The sequence below is a fragment of the Castor canadensis genome, chromosome 4 (genome assembly GCF_047511655.1).
Source record: "Castor canadensis chromosome 4, mCasCan1.hap1v2, whole genome shotgun sequence".
NCBI lineage: Eukaryota > Metazoa > Chordata > Mammalia > Rodentia > Castoridae > Castor > Castor canadensis.
Genome location: NC_133389.1, coordinates 161,242,814 through 161,257,815, shown reverse-complemented (window position 1 = coordinate 161,257,815; position 15,002 = coordinate 161,242,814). Strand labels below are relative to the sequence as shown.

Here is a 15,002-nt window from a genome sequence, read left to right as displayed (position 1 = left end):
CGATTCTTTGTTATATCACCACAATACCATTGGATTCCCAACTATAACCCTTACAGATTACACTTAGGTATTAGGGGTTATATTTAACACATGGAGCCACGAAAACACCTTGAACAAAGTGAGTATTAAGCATATGCTGTCAGATGCTGTTTTACAGCTTTTTATCTGTGGGATATTTTTCATAGAATTGGCATTCAGTTCATTGTAGGGAAATTTTCTAGTATAACAAGGCTGTAGCTAATGGGGTCAACAAGAGTATACACAGTAGATAGCTAATAGGTACCCTCAGTTGAAGTTGTTAAGAAATATTGGAGAGATTGCTAGTATTAAGCAGTCATCAGAGCCAAACTCATGACCTAAATTTGATCCAAGGTTGCTTTGGAAACAGGCATTTGATTTGCTTTTCCTAATAAGTTCTTTTGTTAGGCTAAATACATCGGAAGCAGTTGGTACTGTGTCTGAACTGCTTGTAACACTTCAAATCATGGAAACTATTATCTGGCCACTGGATGCCACTGTTGCTCAACCAGAAGTCAAAAAATGGGAATTCCTGTGGCAATACAATATTACCCTGTTAAAGAGCATTATCGCTATTATTGACTGTGGACTTAGGCTCTCAAACTATTTCTCTTGATGAATGCAATTCTTCTACATGAGTTGCACTTGCTGAGGGCAGGTAAAGTGGAGAAAATATGTAAATGCTTAGCAGTTATTTTTATTTTTTTAGTACATTTTATTTTCGAATACCTGCTTTAAAAATACTTTTTCTTCCTTGTCAACATACTATCGCTGACACTCTCTATTAGATATTAGCCAGTGTTGCAGAGGAAGACCAAACAAGGTGTCATGGCCTCAGGCTTGAAGAGCCTATTCATCCTAGCAAATACCCTGGGGTATGATGGGGTATTGATGGACAATCACTAGAATATTCTTCAAGCTCACTAAGCACTACATTGCAGATTGAGAGTTTCCCAGTTTCTCCATTTACACTAGACACAATTAAATTGAAAATAATTGAATTGTGTACCTTTAAATTGTGTGTTGGGTAAGATCAGATAAGGTTTGGGAATAAAACACTGAAGTAATAAATAAACATGAGGTCAGTTTAGAAACAACCATAATTGCTTTTTATGACAAAATTTGCATAGCAAATACTTCTGATTAATGTACAATGAAGTCCATGGGAGTAGAATCGGCCTCAGTAACTTTGGAGGATCTGTGCCTTCTCATCTTGAAGGTATAGTTTTAGTCAGCACAGTTATTCATTGTGTGCTGAGAGGCAGAGAGAGCCAGAGTCCCTATTAAATATTTGAAATTATTATTTTTATCTTGCTAGCTCTGTTGACTTTATTTATGTGGATAAAAATAAAAGTGCCAATTTCACATTAGTACTGAATGTCCATCCTTCCTGTCAAACACATTTAAAAAACAGGTAGGTGAGTTTTATCAGGATGGCCCTTTTCAATTAATAACTTTGAATGTGTAACACCATTGTATACATACATGAAAGGTGTCAATTACCAAAACATTCCTTTTTAAGTTTTAAAATATAATATATAATATCCTTATAGCCTGTTCCAGGATTAGCTTTGAAATTAACATTTTGTTGTCATTGATATTTCTGGCTTCATAGAGTACAGTGAAATGCAGTAGTCAATATGTATTTCAAAGAAAGACTCATGTTAAACACTTGTGTAAGAAATCTTAATTTTACTTTTTCTTCCCTCATTTAAAAATAAAAAGTAATTATTTTCTTTAAAAAACATAAGTGCTTCAGAAGGTAAGTGTATAAAAGGGTAAAAGGAAGAGGTTGTATTACCTTTGGGGTTTTTAAAAAATGTCAGTGTCAGTGAAGTTTAAAAAGGCAGTAGAATGTTAATTACTTCAATGGTAGAAGAATGTAAGTACAATTTATTTCATAACAAAATTTGGGTGAAATTATAGACATATGTACATATATACATAAATATATGTATATTTATATATTTATATGCTAGTAGCTTACATATATCCATTTCACAGCAAATACTGTAAGGTTATGGTTTAGTGTAGTCATGTTAAGACATAATTAAAATTGCTTTTGGAATCACAACAAATACTATCACAAATTCACACTCTTTAAATAATGCTCTGTAAGAGTTACAATGCAGAAGTCATGATGACAATATTGAGAATGATATTCTGAAAAGAAATACAAGAGACAGAAACATCATTCAATTATTATATTTTCAGCATATTGCATAACATCTTCTCCAGTGTGTCGAGGAGTTCCTAAATGGAGCGATAAGTAAATGCAGTAAGACAAGTAGTAATTTCATTTGTCTAAAAGTATTCATTTAGCAAAGTCGCATTAAGCTGTATGAAGCAGACCTCTTGTGCTTTCCATTCTATCTAATAGACAACAATAAATTATCACAATTGTTTTATTTTCTTCCAGTATTTGATTAGATAAAGAACATTTTTCCTATCATCATTTACTCAAAATGACTGCATAGAAAAAGTATGGAGTCAGCATGCATGTATCTATGATAAATATTTATACCTTATACTGTGATAATACCCGTTAATATAATTTTCTTAAAAATATAAATAGAATATACAAGTTTGTTAATGGTAATATTCATAGGTGTAAACAAATATTACAAAAAAGTAGGTAGTGGAAAATTTCTTTATTCCATAATTTACACATAGTAGTATCAATTGTTTATAAGTTGGTTTTATTTTAAAAGTTGTCTTATCATGGAAGGCCAGACATCATCAGTATGCAGTATGATATTAAATACTACTAATGATACAACAAATATTTTAATACAAATATGTATTATATACAAATATTTTAATATAGGCATGTATTTAATACAAATGTGTAAATGTAATGTTTTAAAATAGGCTATATATTGAGAAAGTAATGCTTAAAATTTGCTCAAGTAAATGGTCCCAATTTTAGCAGGTTCATTGAACAAAACCATTTCTCTAATTTTATATAGCTTTAGACTTTTTCCTTGCTTAAATTATTTTTTAGATGTAGAGGCTCTTACTTCAGATTCAAAATAATGTCCAACCTGGCCTTTTGTTTCTCTTAATAAAAATCAAATTAGATTCTGCCATTTTTGTGCTGAGGTCAACATTACCAGCTGTTGGAATATTGTATCTTATTTTTCAAATGTGACTTTGATACAGTAGCATATGGCTGAAGTGTTTGTTGTATTGGTCATTTTTAAAAAAAATGACACATAATTGAAAATATTTGTGGGGTCCTATGTGACATTTTAATACATGTATAGAGTATTTAATGATCAAATCGAGGTCTCTTAGCATATCTTATCACCTCAAACATTTATCATTTCAGTGGAAACAAATCTTCTAATTACGTTGAAATATATAATAAATTATTCTTAACTAGTCATTCTACTCTGCTGCAGAGCATTAGAGATTATTCTTCCTTTTTGACTGTATTTTTGTGCCCAATGCCCAGCTTTTTTGCCCTCCCCTTCCCTTTCCAGCCTCCGGTAACTGCTAATCTACTCTGTATTCTATAAAATCAAGTTATTCAGCTTCTACATGTGGGATTTGTATTTCTGTTCCTGGCATATTTGCTTAATATAATGTCCTCCAGGCTCATCCGTGTTTCCACAAATAACAGGAGTTCATTTTTTTGTATAGCTGAATAATATCATTTCATTACAGTCATTTTTGTGGTTGAATAATATTACATTTATAATAAAGAAAAAATATATATTCTTTATCCATTCCATTTATCTGTTGATGGACATCTAGGTTGATTTTAAATCTAGGCTATGGTGAATTATGTTGAAATAAACATGTGTGTGCAGATAGTTCTTTGACATACTGTTTTCCTTTCTGTTGGATATATACCCGGTAGTGGGATTGTGGATCCTATGGTTGTTCTATTTTTAATTTTTTGAGGAAACTCAATAATGACTATACTAACTTAACATTCCCACCAACAATGTATAAGAGTTTGTCTTTCATTATATCCTTGTCAGCATTTTTTGTCTTTTATTGTTTGTTTGTTTGTTTTGAGGTACTGGTGATTGAACTCGGGGCCTTTGCTTTGAGCCACACCACCAGCCCTTTTTCTGTGATGGGTTTTTTTGAGATAGGGTTTGTCAAACTATTTGCCTGGGCTGGCTTTGAACCATGATCCTCCTGATCTCTGCTTCCTGAGTAGCTAGGATTACAGATTGAGCCACCAGTGCCCGGCCATAATTTTTTGTCTTTTTGATAATAGTCATTTGACTGGAATGAGATGATATTTACTGTGGTTTTGATTTGCATTTCCCTGATGGTTAATGATGTTGAGAATTTTTTCATATACTCAGCCATTGTCTTCTCTTGAGAAATGTTCATTCATATCATTTACCCATTTGAAAATCAGATTATTATTATTAACTATTGAGTTAACATATTCTGGATATTAATTCCTTGTCATATGAAGAGTTTAAAACTATTTTCTACCTCTGTATGTTTTCTTCACCTTGTTGATTATTTCATTTGCTGGTAAGACCTTATTATAAAAATCCTTTTCCTATACCAAATGTCCTGAAGTGTTTCCTCAATGTTTTCTTCTAGTAGTTTCACAGTTTTACATTTAAATTTTTTATTTATTTTGAGTTAATTTTTTGTACATTGTGAGAGGTAGGGGTCTAGTATCCCATTTTCCCAGCACTATTTATTGAAGAGATAACAGTTCTTGTTGGCATTCTCCACTGGTGAATTGTGATATTAAGTATCGTAGAACATGGAATATTCTCTGTGACATACAACCTGGGAATGTAGGAAATTGTGATTCATCTGAAGCCAGGAACAAGAAGAGAAACTGTCAGATGTCTTGGGCCTCATGATAGAATGTTTTGGAGGGAAGGAGAAGCTTGGTAAGGGTAGGTGTCAAGAGACTTGGAGAACTGCAGTAATGAGTATACTGAGAGGTAGTTCATCTGGCAAGGGTCAAACAGACTATTAAAATGCTGAAAAAAGAGGACTTAACAAGTTTAGAACCTTTTTGCTGAAGCTTTGACAATTCATCCATCCCTATAAAACCTGAGAAGAAAATACATAGTTTCTAAGTAATTAGTCTAGTTGACTATTTGGCAAGAGTTCAAGAAAAAAATCTAAGAACTGTTTGTGACTGCATTCATTTTCAGATGTATGGCAAATGTAATTTTTTTTTGAGAAATCTGTGTATTAATCAGAAAATGATTAAGCTCTTTGAAGATTTAAGAACGCAGAAGGAAGAAGAATGTAAGAGGCTATCACAAAAATAAGCTAACAAACTATCTTGATTTAGACTTTAGGCCGAGTACAATAAATATCTTTGATAGTTCATTATTTATAAATATATAGATAAGTAAAAAGAGAAATGTTCTTCTGCTTTTTAGTTTTTAGCTGGCAACTGCTTTTGAGAGCTTACTTTCTCTTTAGGCTAACACAGGGAACAAAATAACTTGGCTTAGGGGAATATTATAATGTTGATACACAGCCAGAAAAAATTTGACTAGGAAAATAATTTTTCTAACTTTTTTGGAAAAAAACTATATATCTACATAGCTAAAATTGTTTTGTTGTTCCAACTACAAACCAAAAATGTTCATAAGAAGTTGGGTAGACACTGATGAATAGACATAAAGGCAACACAGATTTGATTTATCTACCTTTATGCCCTTCTCCTTAGCGCATAAGAAATTAAGGCTTAATATTGCACATAGAAGGAAAATAACACAATCCTAAAGCAAAATATTCCTGGGGGGGATCCTTTTGTGATATTGTATTATCTAAGGTAATAAAAACATTTCTTTAATTAATTCATGTTTATGCATTTAAAGATGTTTATATTTAAAAGTTTTATTTTTGTCTTAAAGCACTGAATGCTATTAAAATATCAGAAAATTTCAGGACTCACAGGGTTAATAGAAAAAGTGCTACCTCATGTGCTAAGTTAAACAACAAAACAGAAACCACCAAATGTGTCTTCCTTCTGCTCAGTTGTCACAATATTGAAACTGACTGGTACTTATCACAATTTCTCCTTGACCAAAACAACAGTAAATAACCAAAATCTTGAGTACTTCATGGCAATATAATAGTGATCTTATTTAGATATTTTCTGAAAAATTGAATGTTTGTGTCCCCTGAAATTCTTATGTTGAAGTACTAGTCTTCAATGTGATGGTATTTGGATGGGGCATTTGAAAGATAATTAGGGAGAGCCCTTATGAATAGGATTAGGAGAGAGATAATCTCTTTCTGCCAAGAGAATTCATCAAGAAGGAATCCATCTGTATACCAAAAGAGGACTCACACCAGAACTGAACCAGCAATTTGATCTTGTACTTAATCTTGAACTGTGAGAAAAAAATGTTGAAACCACAAATACCATGGTATTTGTTCTAAAAGCTCATGCTAAATCCAACAGTGTAAGATGTAGCTGTGTTGGTGGCCCAGATGAAGAGATATATTGGGGTGAGTGGAGAAAAAAGAAGAATGTAAAATTGAATTCAAGTATGTGAATACTATAACTTGTTCTTAGGAGGTGGATAGTAAATCAGACTCATAATATCTTAGATTTGGGGCATACCAATCAATTCCTTTAAAGATGAGGAAATGAACACAAGTATAGGAAGTGAGTTGTTTAAGAACACAAGATAAATTAGGAAGATAAGGAAGGGCAGGAGGAAAATTTGAATCCTATATCGTTAAATGTTTGGAGGAAAAGAATTCACTTATGATAGAGTCTCATTTTCTTATTTGATATTTGATTCAAATTTATATTTATGGCCAATGAGAAAGTTTCTAAGGTAGCACACTCAAACTGACCTTTAGGAAATCTTAAAAACAATCTGAAAATTGGAGTAAATGATGAAACTCTGGGACAGTGTTAGGTACTGAATTTTATTCAATTGTTTTGAATCCACTTTGAATTCTATCAGGAATGGAATAAATGAAGTGGGGAAGGGCAAAATGGAAAGCAGCACAGGACAAAGGCATCTTGTTTGGGGATATGGCTTCAATTAAGGTAAATAATAAGAGGACAGGAAAGGAAAGTGAAGAATACAGGTCATGTTAAGATTATTTTCCTTAAAGGACACAATGGCCTGTTTGACTTCACTCAAGTTGCAAAGTTCTTATCTCACACCATACTGTTCTGGCTTCAGGTAACAAAAATGAAAATTGAACTAGCTTGTTGAAAGGGGGCATATGAAGAAATCACAGGAAGAGCTTGAATTCTGTACAGGCCCATTTGGGCTTTTGTTACATTTAAATAGCCATATCATTCTTTCTCACTATGGTCTGGCCATCCCTACTGGAAGGAAACATAGATAGGCCAGTTCTGGAATTGTAAATCTCAAAAGCTACCAGTGAAGATTTAGTATGAACTATTTCTTTCTGAGGCACAAAAATCTCATAGAAGGGACTCAGTGCAAGTGAACAAATCTCATCCAATCGATAGTGACCCAGGCATTTTGATTTGTCTAACTTGGTTCAACATGGAGGTATTTATATTTTAAAAATGAGGAACTAAGGGAAAGGTAGTTCAGAGAAAAGGGGTACAAAGTAAATACTTCCAGTAGTCATTTTTGGTTTGCTAATTAATGTATTGGGTTACTCAATTTTTTTTTCAGCTTTCAAGTAACAGTACCACATTTTAGATAGTTGATAAGGTTTTATAAGGCTACATAGGGCCAGTTTACGTCTATGATAGAGTCCTTGTCTAGCAAGCACTAGGCCCTGAGTTCAAACCCTAGTACCATTAAAAAACCAACCAAACAAAAAAACCAAATCAAAACTAAAATAAACAAAATCATGGGAAAATGAAGAAATACAGAGATCCATCTCAGCATTTGGCAATCCAGTTAATGTGTCCTCCTTTAATAAAGGTGGTGTTCCTTTATTAAGGTGACTCAGTTGACATCGGAAGTCAATGAGATTAGACACAGAAAGATCTAATTCTTGAATCTAGCCGATTTTCTTTCCTTCTGGCTTACTCACACAGTGTGCTACCTTCCTGTCTACATGTCTAGATTCATACTCAAAATATTTGAGCTAGACTCTTACTAAGTAAATCAGTCACATCAAATATGGGGTAACTTTACTAGTGACAGCTTTTATGTCAATTCATTTTATAGGCTGCTGGCCAATACCCATCTTTGGCCAGGTCCAAATCATTTTTCAATCAGTTAGACTCAGGAAAATGGAGTCAAGGCAGATTGAACTGAGAATTAGAAGCAATTTTGGGGTGTTTTAGGTAATTTAAGTGGTGGGACCATGTATGGGCTAGCTACAGTACACAAAAATATATGATACATGGTTTTTATACCTATGTATATTAATTTAAAGTCCTTTTTTGCCAAGAAATATTCTAGGAAGTATGGATGTGAGTGAGTATACAGAGAGTTCCTGTTATAGAGAAGCTGCAAAATCAGTGTGGGAGTGAAAACTAGTACAGTGGACACAACTAGAAAAAATCCTAGATATTCAGACCATTTAATTTTTTCTCACAACTGAAGCTAAACACAAAGTTCCTTTCTTAGCCTTTGCAAAATGATTGGCATCAGAATCCAGACTTTAAAAAATATGGAAGCTTACATCCCCCCTCAAAAAACCCCAAACCAGTTTGTTTTTGTCACTTAAATAGTTATTATAGGTACAAAATGTAGGTTGTAAAAATATTAGTGGCTGAGGAAGACAAGGAAAGGGGATTGAGAAGAGATTGAGTGAAAAAAAAAATCAGAGGGAGAGGGTGATATAGAAACAAAGATAATCCCCAAGATCTGTGTACAGTTCTGCCATTAGTCACATTGTACATTCTGGCCAAGTCACCATCATCTGCTCTGGCCCTAGGCTGCTTCTAGGTGAAAGAGCATTCTCAGGTTCTTTGGGCTCCACTGGGCCTGTTACTTGCTGTGGGTCTAAGAAAGGGAAGGCTTCAGGTCCCAGGCTTTTGCTGCTCCTATCTGTTCTCAGCTCCATGGAACTTCTTAAGGGACAGGGTTATAGACTAAAGATGTGGGAGACCAGGGTAAGGTCTCAAATGATGACTGGGGAGGCAGTATGGTTTGGTTGTTATACTCCCTTGACACTTTTTATTTATATATTTGTTACTTCTAGAGAAACCAAATAAAGAAAAGAATTCATACATAAATGGCTGTGCAGACAGCAAACCAGTAACTTACTACTCCCAGAAGGTTCTACCCCTGCTTAGAGTACACTTTCAGAAGTGTAAAAGACGAGGGATATGAAGATGGAAACGTTGCTGGCCCAGGATATCATAGATCCAGAAGAGCTCAGAGACTCCCATAGCTAGCAATGACCTGGGGAGTGTAAACTTGCAGAGTGACAAGGACTGAGTCTAAAACTGTCTCTGCTATCCAATAAGCATGATGACTTGAGGTCGTTTATAACATGGCCTCCTGAAATTCTTTCAGAATCAACAGTTCAGGCTTGAGACAATATCCATAAAATCTAAAAATCAAAGGATGTGACTCTACAAATACGGATTTTTTTGTCTGGCTCAGAGTCTGTCGATTTGGAATGATTACACTCCACTATCTTATCTGCAGAGGCTACCAGTGTATACTGTACCCACTTTTAAAGTATTTTATAAGTGTGGAGCCTGACAAGGGTGGAGATGGGAGAGACCATTTTGCTAAGCAACATTAACTTTCCTTCTTTTTCTAGGGAGAGTACTGTCCGTGGACTAGCACCTAGGGGCAATGGATAAAATGGTGATTTTCTTGTGTCAAAAAATTTGTTCTACAAACATCCCTCCCGTGGTTTGTCTGCTCCTCAGGCCAGCTGTCCCGGGCCTCTGCCAGGGCGGGAAGGGGAGTGTTGCAGTGCGTGGTCACGGGTGAGTCCTTTAAATCCAGCTTCTCTAGCCCCCAACATCCAACTCCCTCTCACTGACAGGTGTTTTCCCAACTCCGGAGGCCAAGGATTTTGGGGAGTGGCTGAGCCAATAAGATTTCCCTTTGGGGGGCGGGCGTGGCTAGTTGGGTCAGAGCGGGGCGGGGTTTGCGCGGCTGTGGAGAGCCTGCCTGGTTGCGTGGAGGGTTGTTTTATTCCCACCCCCACCACCCCCCTCTTTTTTCCGGAGTCTTATTAATTTCTCTGTGGGGCTGCAGCTGGAGACCGCGGAGCGTTGGAAATGACGCTCGGAGCTTTAATTACCGCAGCCGCTGGACAAGTGTGAGGAAAGCTGACAGAAAAAAGCACAGGATCCGGGAGAAGCAAGACGCTCCCCCCACCCCATCCCCCGTCCCTCCCATCCCTCCCGATTTGGACAGGAGGTGCAAGGAAACTGAACAGGGAGCCGAACATAGCCCGGCTTGGGGGAGAGGCCGGAACGGTACCGCCTCTTTGCAATCAACTTTTTTTGGAAACCTTTTTCCCCCTTCCTTTTTATTGTTGACCAACCAGTGAGAGAGACAGCGAGAGGGAGAGAGAGAAAGTGAAGAGGGAGCGAGCAAGCAAAAGCTCAGAAGGGGAAATAGCTGCACAGTCCGGCCCGGAGCCCCAAGCGCACACACTCGAGCACTCTCCCACACGCGCATACACGCGCGCACTCTCACCCCTCCTCCAGTCCCCAGCCCCGGACCCGCGGGCGCGGACTCGGTCGCTCGCCCTGAGAGTCGGTGCGCCGCGCGCGCCGCGCCAGCCCCCCTCGCGCCTCCACGCGCGCCTGGCTGGGGGATCTCCTCCGCGTGCCGGAAAGGGGATATGCCATTTGGACATGTAATTGTCAGCACGGGATCTGAGACTTCCAAAAAATGAAGCTGGCGACAGGACTGTGGTTCTGGGTGAGCCTTCTCGTGGTGGCGGGGACTGTCCAGCCCACTGCTTCTCAGTCAGGTGGGTCGCGCGGTTCCTTCTTGCACTCCAGGCTGTTGAGCTTGCTGCCGCTTCGGTGGCTCCTCGCCCCTTTGCCCATTGGGATGCCTGCTCGTTCCCAGACGCGGGGGAATCTTTAGACCCTGGCTTCTGGCTTGGGTTGTTTTGGTCCCCACTTTCTCCATCCCAAACTTACCTTGTGTATGTGTGTGAGTGTGTTTTATTTATCGTCAAAATTACTCTGCACTCCTGTCCTTTTAATTTTCATTTTCTCTCTCCTTAACCCCTCTTCATTCTTTCTCGCGCGTTTTCTGTGAGCCTAAGCGGGATCGCTTCTGGTCGCGCCTGTTATTCCCGACACTGGACATCCAAATCCCTAGTCGGAGGGCACTCCAGTCTCTCTGTCTGGGTTCTAGAGAAAAGAAACCTCAGAAAAGCGTGCAACCCCCGGCCACGAAAAGGTACCGAGGCTGTGTCCGCTGGGCCTTTCCTGAGCGGAGGGCCCGGCTTTGCACCTGCGTGTGCTGCCCGCGGCCGCTGCGCTTTCAGTCGCCCGAACCCGGCGGGGTGAGACACACCAGCCCAGTCCGGGCAGCTGGAGCGCAGCGGGCGGGCGCGCCTCGGCCTGGGGCCCGGAACTCGGGGCCTCCTCGGCTGGCGTCCCGGAGCTCTCGTCCGATTGACTTGAGGGGCGTTTGCTGGCCTTCCTGACCTCTTTAAAAAAAACAAAAAACCCCCGAAAAATAGGGCTTGGCACACTCCGGCCTTCCCGTCGGTTGCTGTGTTTGGCTCGGGGAAGTGTTCTTCCTGTAGTTCAACTTGCTATTGGCCGGAGTCCCTCCAACTTCTCTGTTTACTGCGTAGCCTGCCGATCGCGCGAATTGATTTAACCCGAGTCGGGCGCGGCGGCGGTGCTCGGTGCTTGGCCACTGTTTGCTGGAGAGTTTGAGCCGCAGGTATTTGGACAGGCACGGGGCTAATTGACCCCGAGAGGCAGTGCAGATGGGCTGGCGTGCCGGGGCGGGCAGGGCTAATGACACTACCTACGGGGAGAGGGAGCTCAAAGTTTCTGACACTGACTTTCCAGGGATGACAGTGGGATAGGAAAGGACTGAGGAGAGCCGGTGTCTGATGCGGCCATTGGGGCTTTTGGGAGACCCAGGGACATTTCCGGAACCATCCGGGATTGGAGGCAGGAGCGTGGGAGGCAGTAAGGGAGATAAAGGCTCCAGGAGTGGCTACAGGGAGAGCTTTAGGCCCCGGGAGGGTGTCCTTCTGACCTCACCAAGAAAACAGCGCGCGTTAGTTTTCCCGCTCCGCCCCCGCCGCTGCTGCCACCACCGACTCCCCCTCCATGCCTAGTAAATAACAAGTTACAATCCCTGAGTCTTTCAAAATGACCTTCGAATGGCACATGTGCGCCATTTGTGCTGGCCCTTTGCACCCTGCCAATTACTCCAAAATTCTTCATGCATACCAGGTCCCACGCTCCAGCCACCTCAGGAATCACACCAACACGCATTTGAGATTCCAAGCGGCCTCTTGGATACATCCCTTTTTTTCTGCCTTCCCACTCCGAGTCCCTTCATATTTCCTCTAAATGGGTTGATTATGCACATTGACCCATTCAAAAACACTTGCTACTGACACGCAGGTTTAGGCGAGAGGAATTTCTACGAGGTGACCTACTGGGGGCTGTCTGGTTCAGTCTTTGCCGCTGGGGGACCCCGCTCCGAGTCCGCAGCAATTTGGTATTAACTGTGTGGCTCCCCGGTTGAGCCATGCCGAAAAGCCCTTTTCAGAATTTCTGCAAGGAATGTAATCCAAATTAGTTCTGCAGCTGTCCTCTTCCTCGTCTCAGGCGACACCAGTTTGTGCCCTCGCTCCTCTCTTCTCCTTTCCCTGGGCGAATTGTCAGACCCACAAGTGAGCCCATTTAGAGCGCCAGGATTAGCATGCCATTGTTGTTCCGTGTGTGACTCTGTACTTGAAATTCTGGGGGCACAAAAGCGAGCCTCACTTGTTCAAAACACAAAGTAATCTAGATGAAAGAGCCGCACAAAGAAAAGCTCTCGGGTGCATCCCTGGTATAATTGCAACACGCATACTAAGGTGATGCATTGGAAACTGTAAATGCCCCCCGGGGACTTCTTTTCTCATCCTCCTCCACCACACCTGGCAGGGAAAGTTCAGCTGGTTTTAATGTAGTGCTGTTATAAAAACAAGTTAGTGGATGGGGTGTGAGTTGGACTGTGTGTGTTGGTGGCTGTGCATGTGTGTGGCTGTGTTTCCAAGTAAATACATACTGCGCGTCTCCCCTCTCGCGGTTAGCAGTCAGTAGCAGTTTGGAGGAGTTTGTTTTGGTCCAAATGAGAAATTAAGTGCAGATAAGTAAACTAAGCTGCCAGAGGGCGACAAGATGTTGAGTGAATTGCTTTTAGATGAAACAAATTAAGGAAACGAGGGAAGACAATCTGCTTCTCGCATTATTAGACACGCTTGGAGTTCAGGGGAAAGTGGCATATTTTTGAAATGCTAATTTCTTAAGACGCAGAAGGAATGCACCTTATTTACTGCTCTATGTGAACGGAATAAAAACATCGGGTGGGGGATTCTATGCATAGCTCTTTAAGATTTTTTTTTAGAAAAATTGTAACGAAAGAAGACCCCCCTGTTTTTTTTTGTTTTGTTTTGTTTTTTTGCCTTTGCTTGGGAAAGTCAGCTTTAGAGAACAGGATATTATAGTGATTCTGAAAGACTTGTCTCATTTCCAGTGATTAATTTTAGCTAGAACTATTACAGCCAAAGGTCATAATATTTGGCAATTAGAAAGCTTTTACCACCAAAAGAATAATTATAAAATTTCTATCTTCTTTGTAGGGTGCAAAAATTATCACTGTTTCCTTTGTATTGAAATAAAATATATAGTAGTATTGACGTGGAACTCTTACAAACGTATTATGTGGTGAGCAAGTTCAGTTCCCATTTCTTTTGTTTATTTTTTCCCAGAATGGTACTCCTTTTCATTTTATAAAAGTACGTACATCTTTCCTATATATTTAAGTTATATCATTATATCTCCAAACTTAGGTTTTATTTTTTTACATTTGTGAGGAAAATATAATAAAACTTAGTTAAATGGCAAAAATGATGAAAAATATGTTTTTGAAACAGCAGCAATCCTCTTTTTTACATGTATTTACTGTAAGCACACCCATGGGTATACAGTTCTTTTATTGTTCTTTTAATTTTGAAATTCATATATGTATGAGAATTTTGTAGAAAAATGCACTTTTCCCTTCAGAATAATTCTAAATAAATTAGTACCCATTACTATAGCTGCAAATTAGTTGAAAACACTATAACTTTGTGCTTTTGTGACAAAATGGAATCATTGTGGTTGTGTCATGATTCCTTGTTTATTTTTCCTGTTAAACTCAACTGACTTAATTTTAATCACGCATGCATAGAAAGTCAAATTTCTTGGAAATCAAGGCACTTACAGCTTTATATATATTTTCATTTAGTCACTGGAAATGTGTCTTAATTAAGAAATTGCATTAGAATATTTACTGGAGCATGTACTTCATGGAAGATTTATGTATTTTTTTATTCTAACCCAAACACAGTAAGTTTCATTGGCTGATTTTTAGAGTTTGTATTCATTTGATAAAAAATCATATTTCCATCTCGAAGTGGATTCAGATATTTAGTATTCATGAGCTTTCATCCCTTTGGTTCTTAAATATAAGTACTATTTATCATCTGTCTTATGTACTTTCTCTTTCCATTACTATAGATTCTTTACATCTTATTATTTATGGAGTTTACACTTGTGAATATATATGTGAATATTTATGTATATGTATGTATTTCCATTCCATCACTAAGTGCATTCATATTTCGTGTCTTTCCTAGCAACCTGCCACTCAGCCACTGCAGGAGTCTCCTGAGCCCGTTTTCATTCTTTCTGATAAATCTGATATGCTGGTTGGCTGAACAATTGCAAGCCATTCCATTGCTCAGATTTATTTCTGAAAGAAAATAAAACTGCATCGATCCAAGATCACTAGCACATCTCAAAAGCCCTGACTCCAAGGCCAAATTTTTCTGCAGAGAAGTCTCTTTCTTTCTCCTTTCCCCTCTTGACCAAG

The 15,002-nt window shown here is 38.9% G+C and overlaps 1 protein-coding gene across 10 annotated transcripts in view; it reads left to right on the top strand.

Annotated features, from left to right (window-relative positions):
• The first annotated feature begins 10,109 nt into the window (after positions 1-10,109).
• Erbb4 (erb-b2 receptor tyrosine kinase 4) overlaps positions 10,110-15,002 on the top strand; it is a 1,037,871-nt gene continuing 1,032,978 nt past the window's right edge. For 7 of the 10 annotated variants that reach the window (XM_074071639.1, XM_074071638.1, XM_074071634.1 and 4 more), the window contains exon 1: positions 10,111-10,869. In XM_074071639.1, the coding sequence (XP_073927740.1) occupies positions 10,788-10,869 (82 nt within the window). In that variant the 5' untranslated portion in view covers positions 10,111-10,787. Of the gene's footprint in view, positions 10,870-10,889; positions 11,805-15,002 lie in introns of those variants that run through there. The other 3 variants (XM_074071643.1, XM_074071633.1, XM_074071632.1) reach the window with 2 other exon arrangements.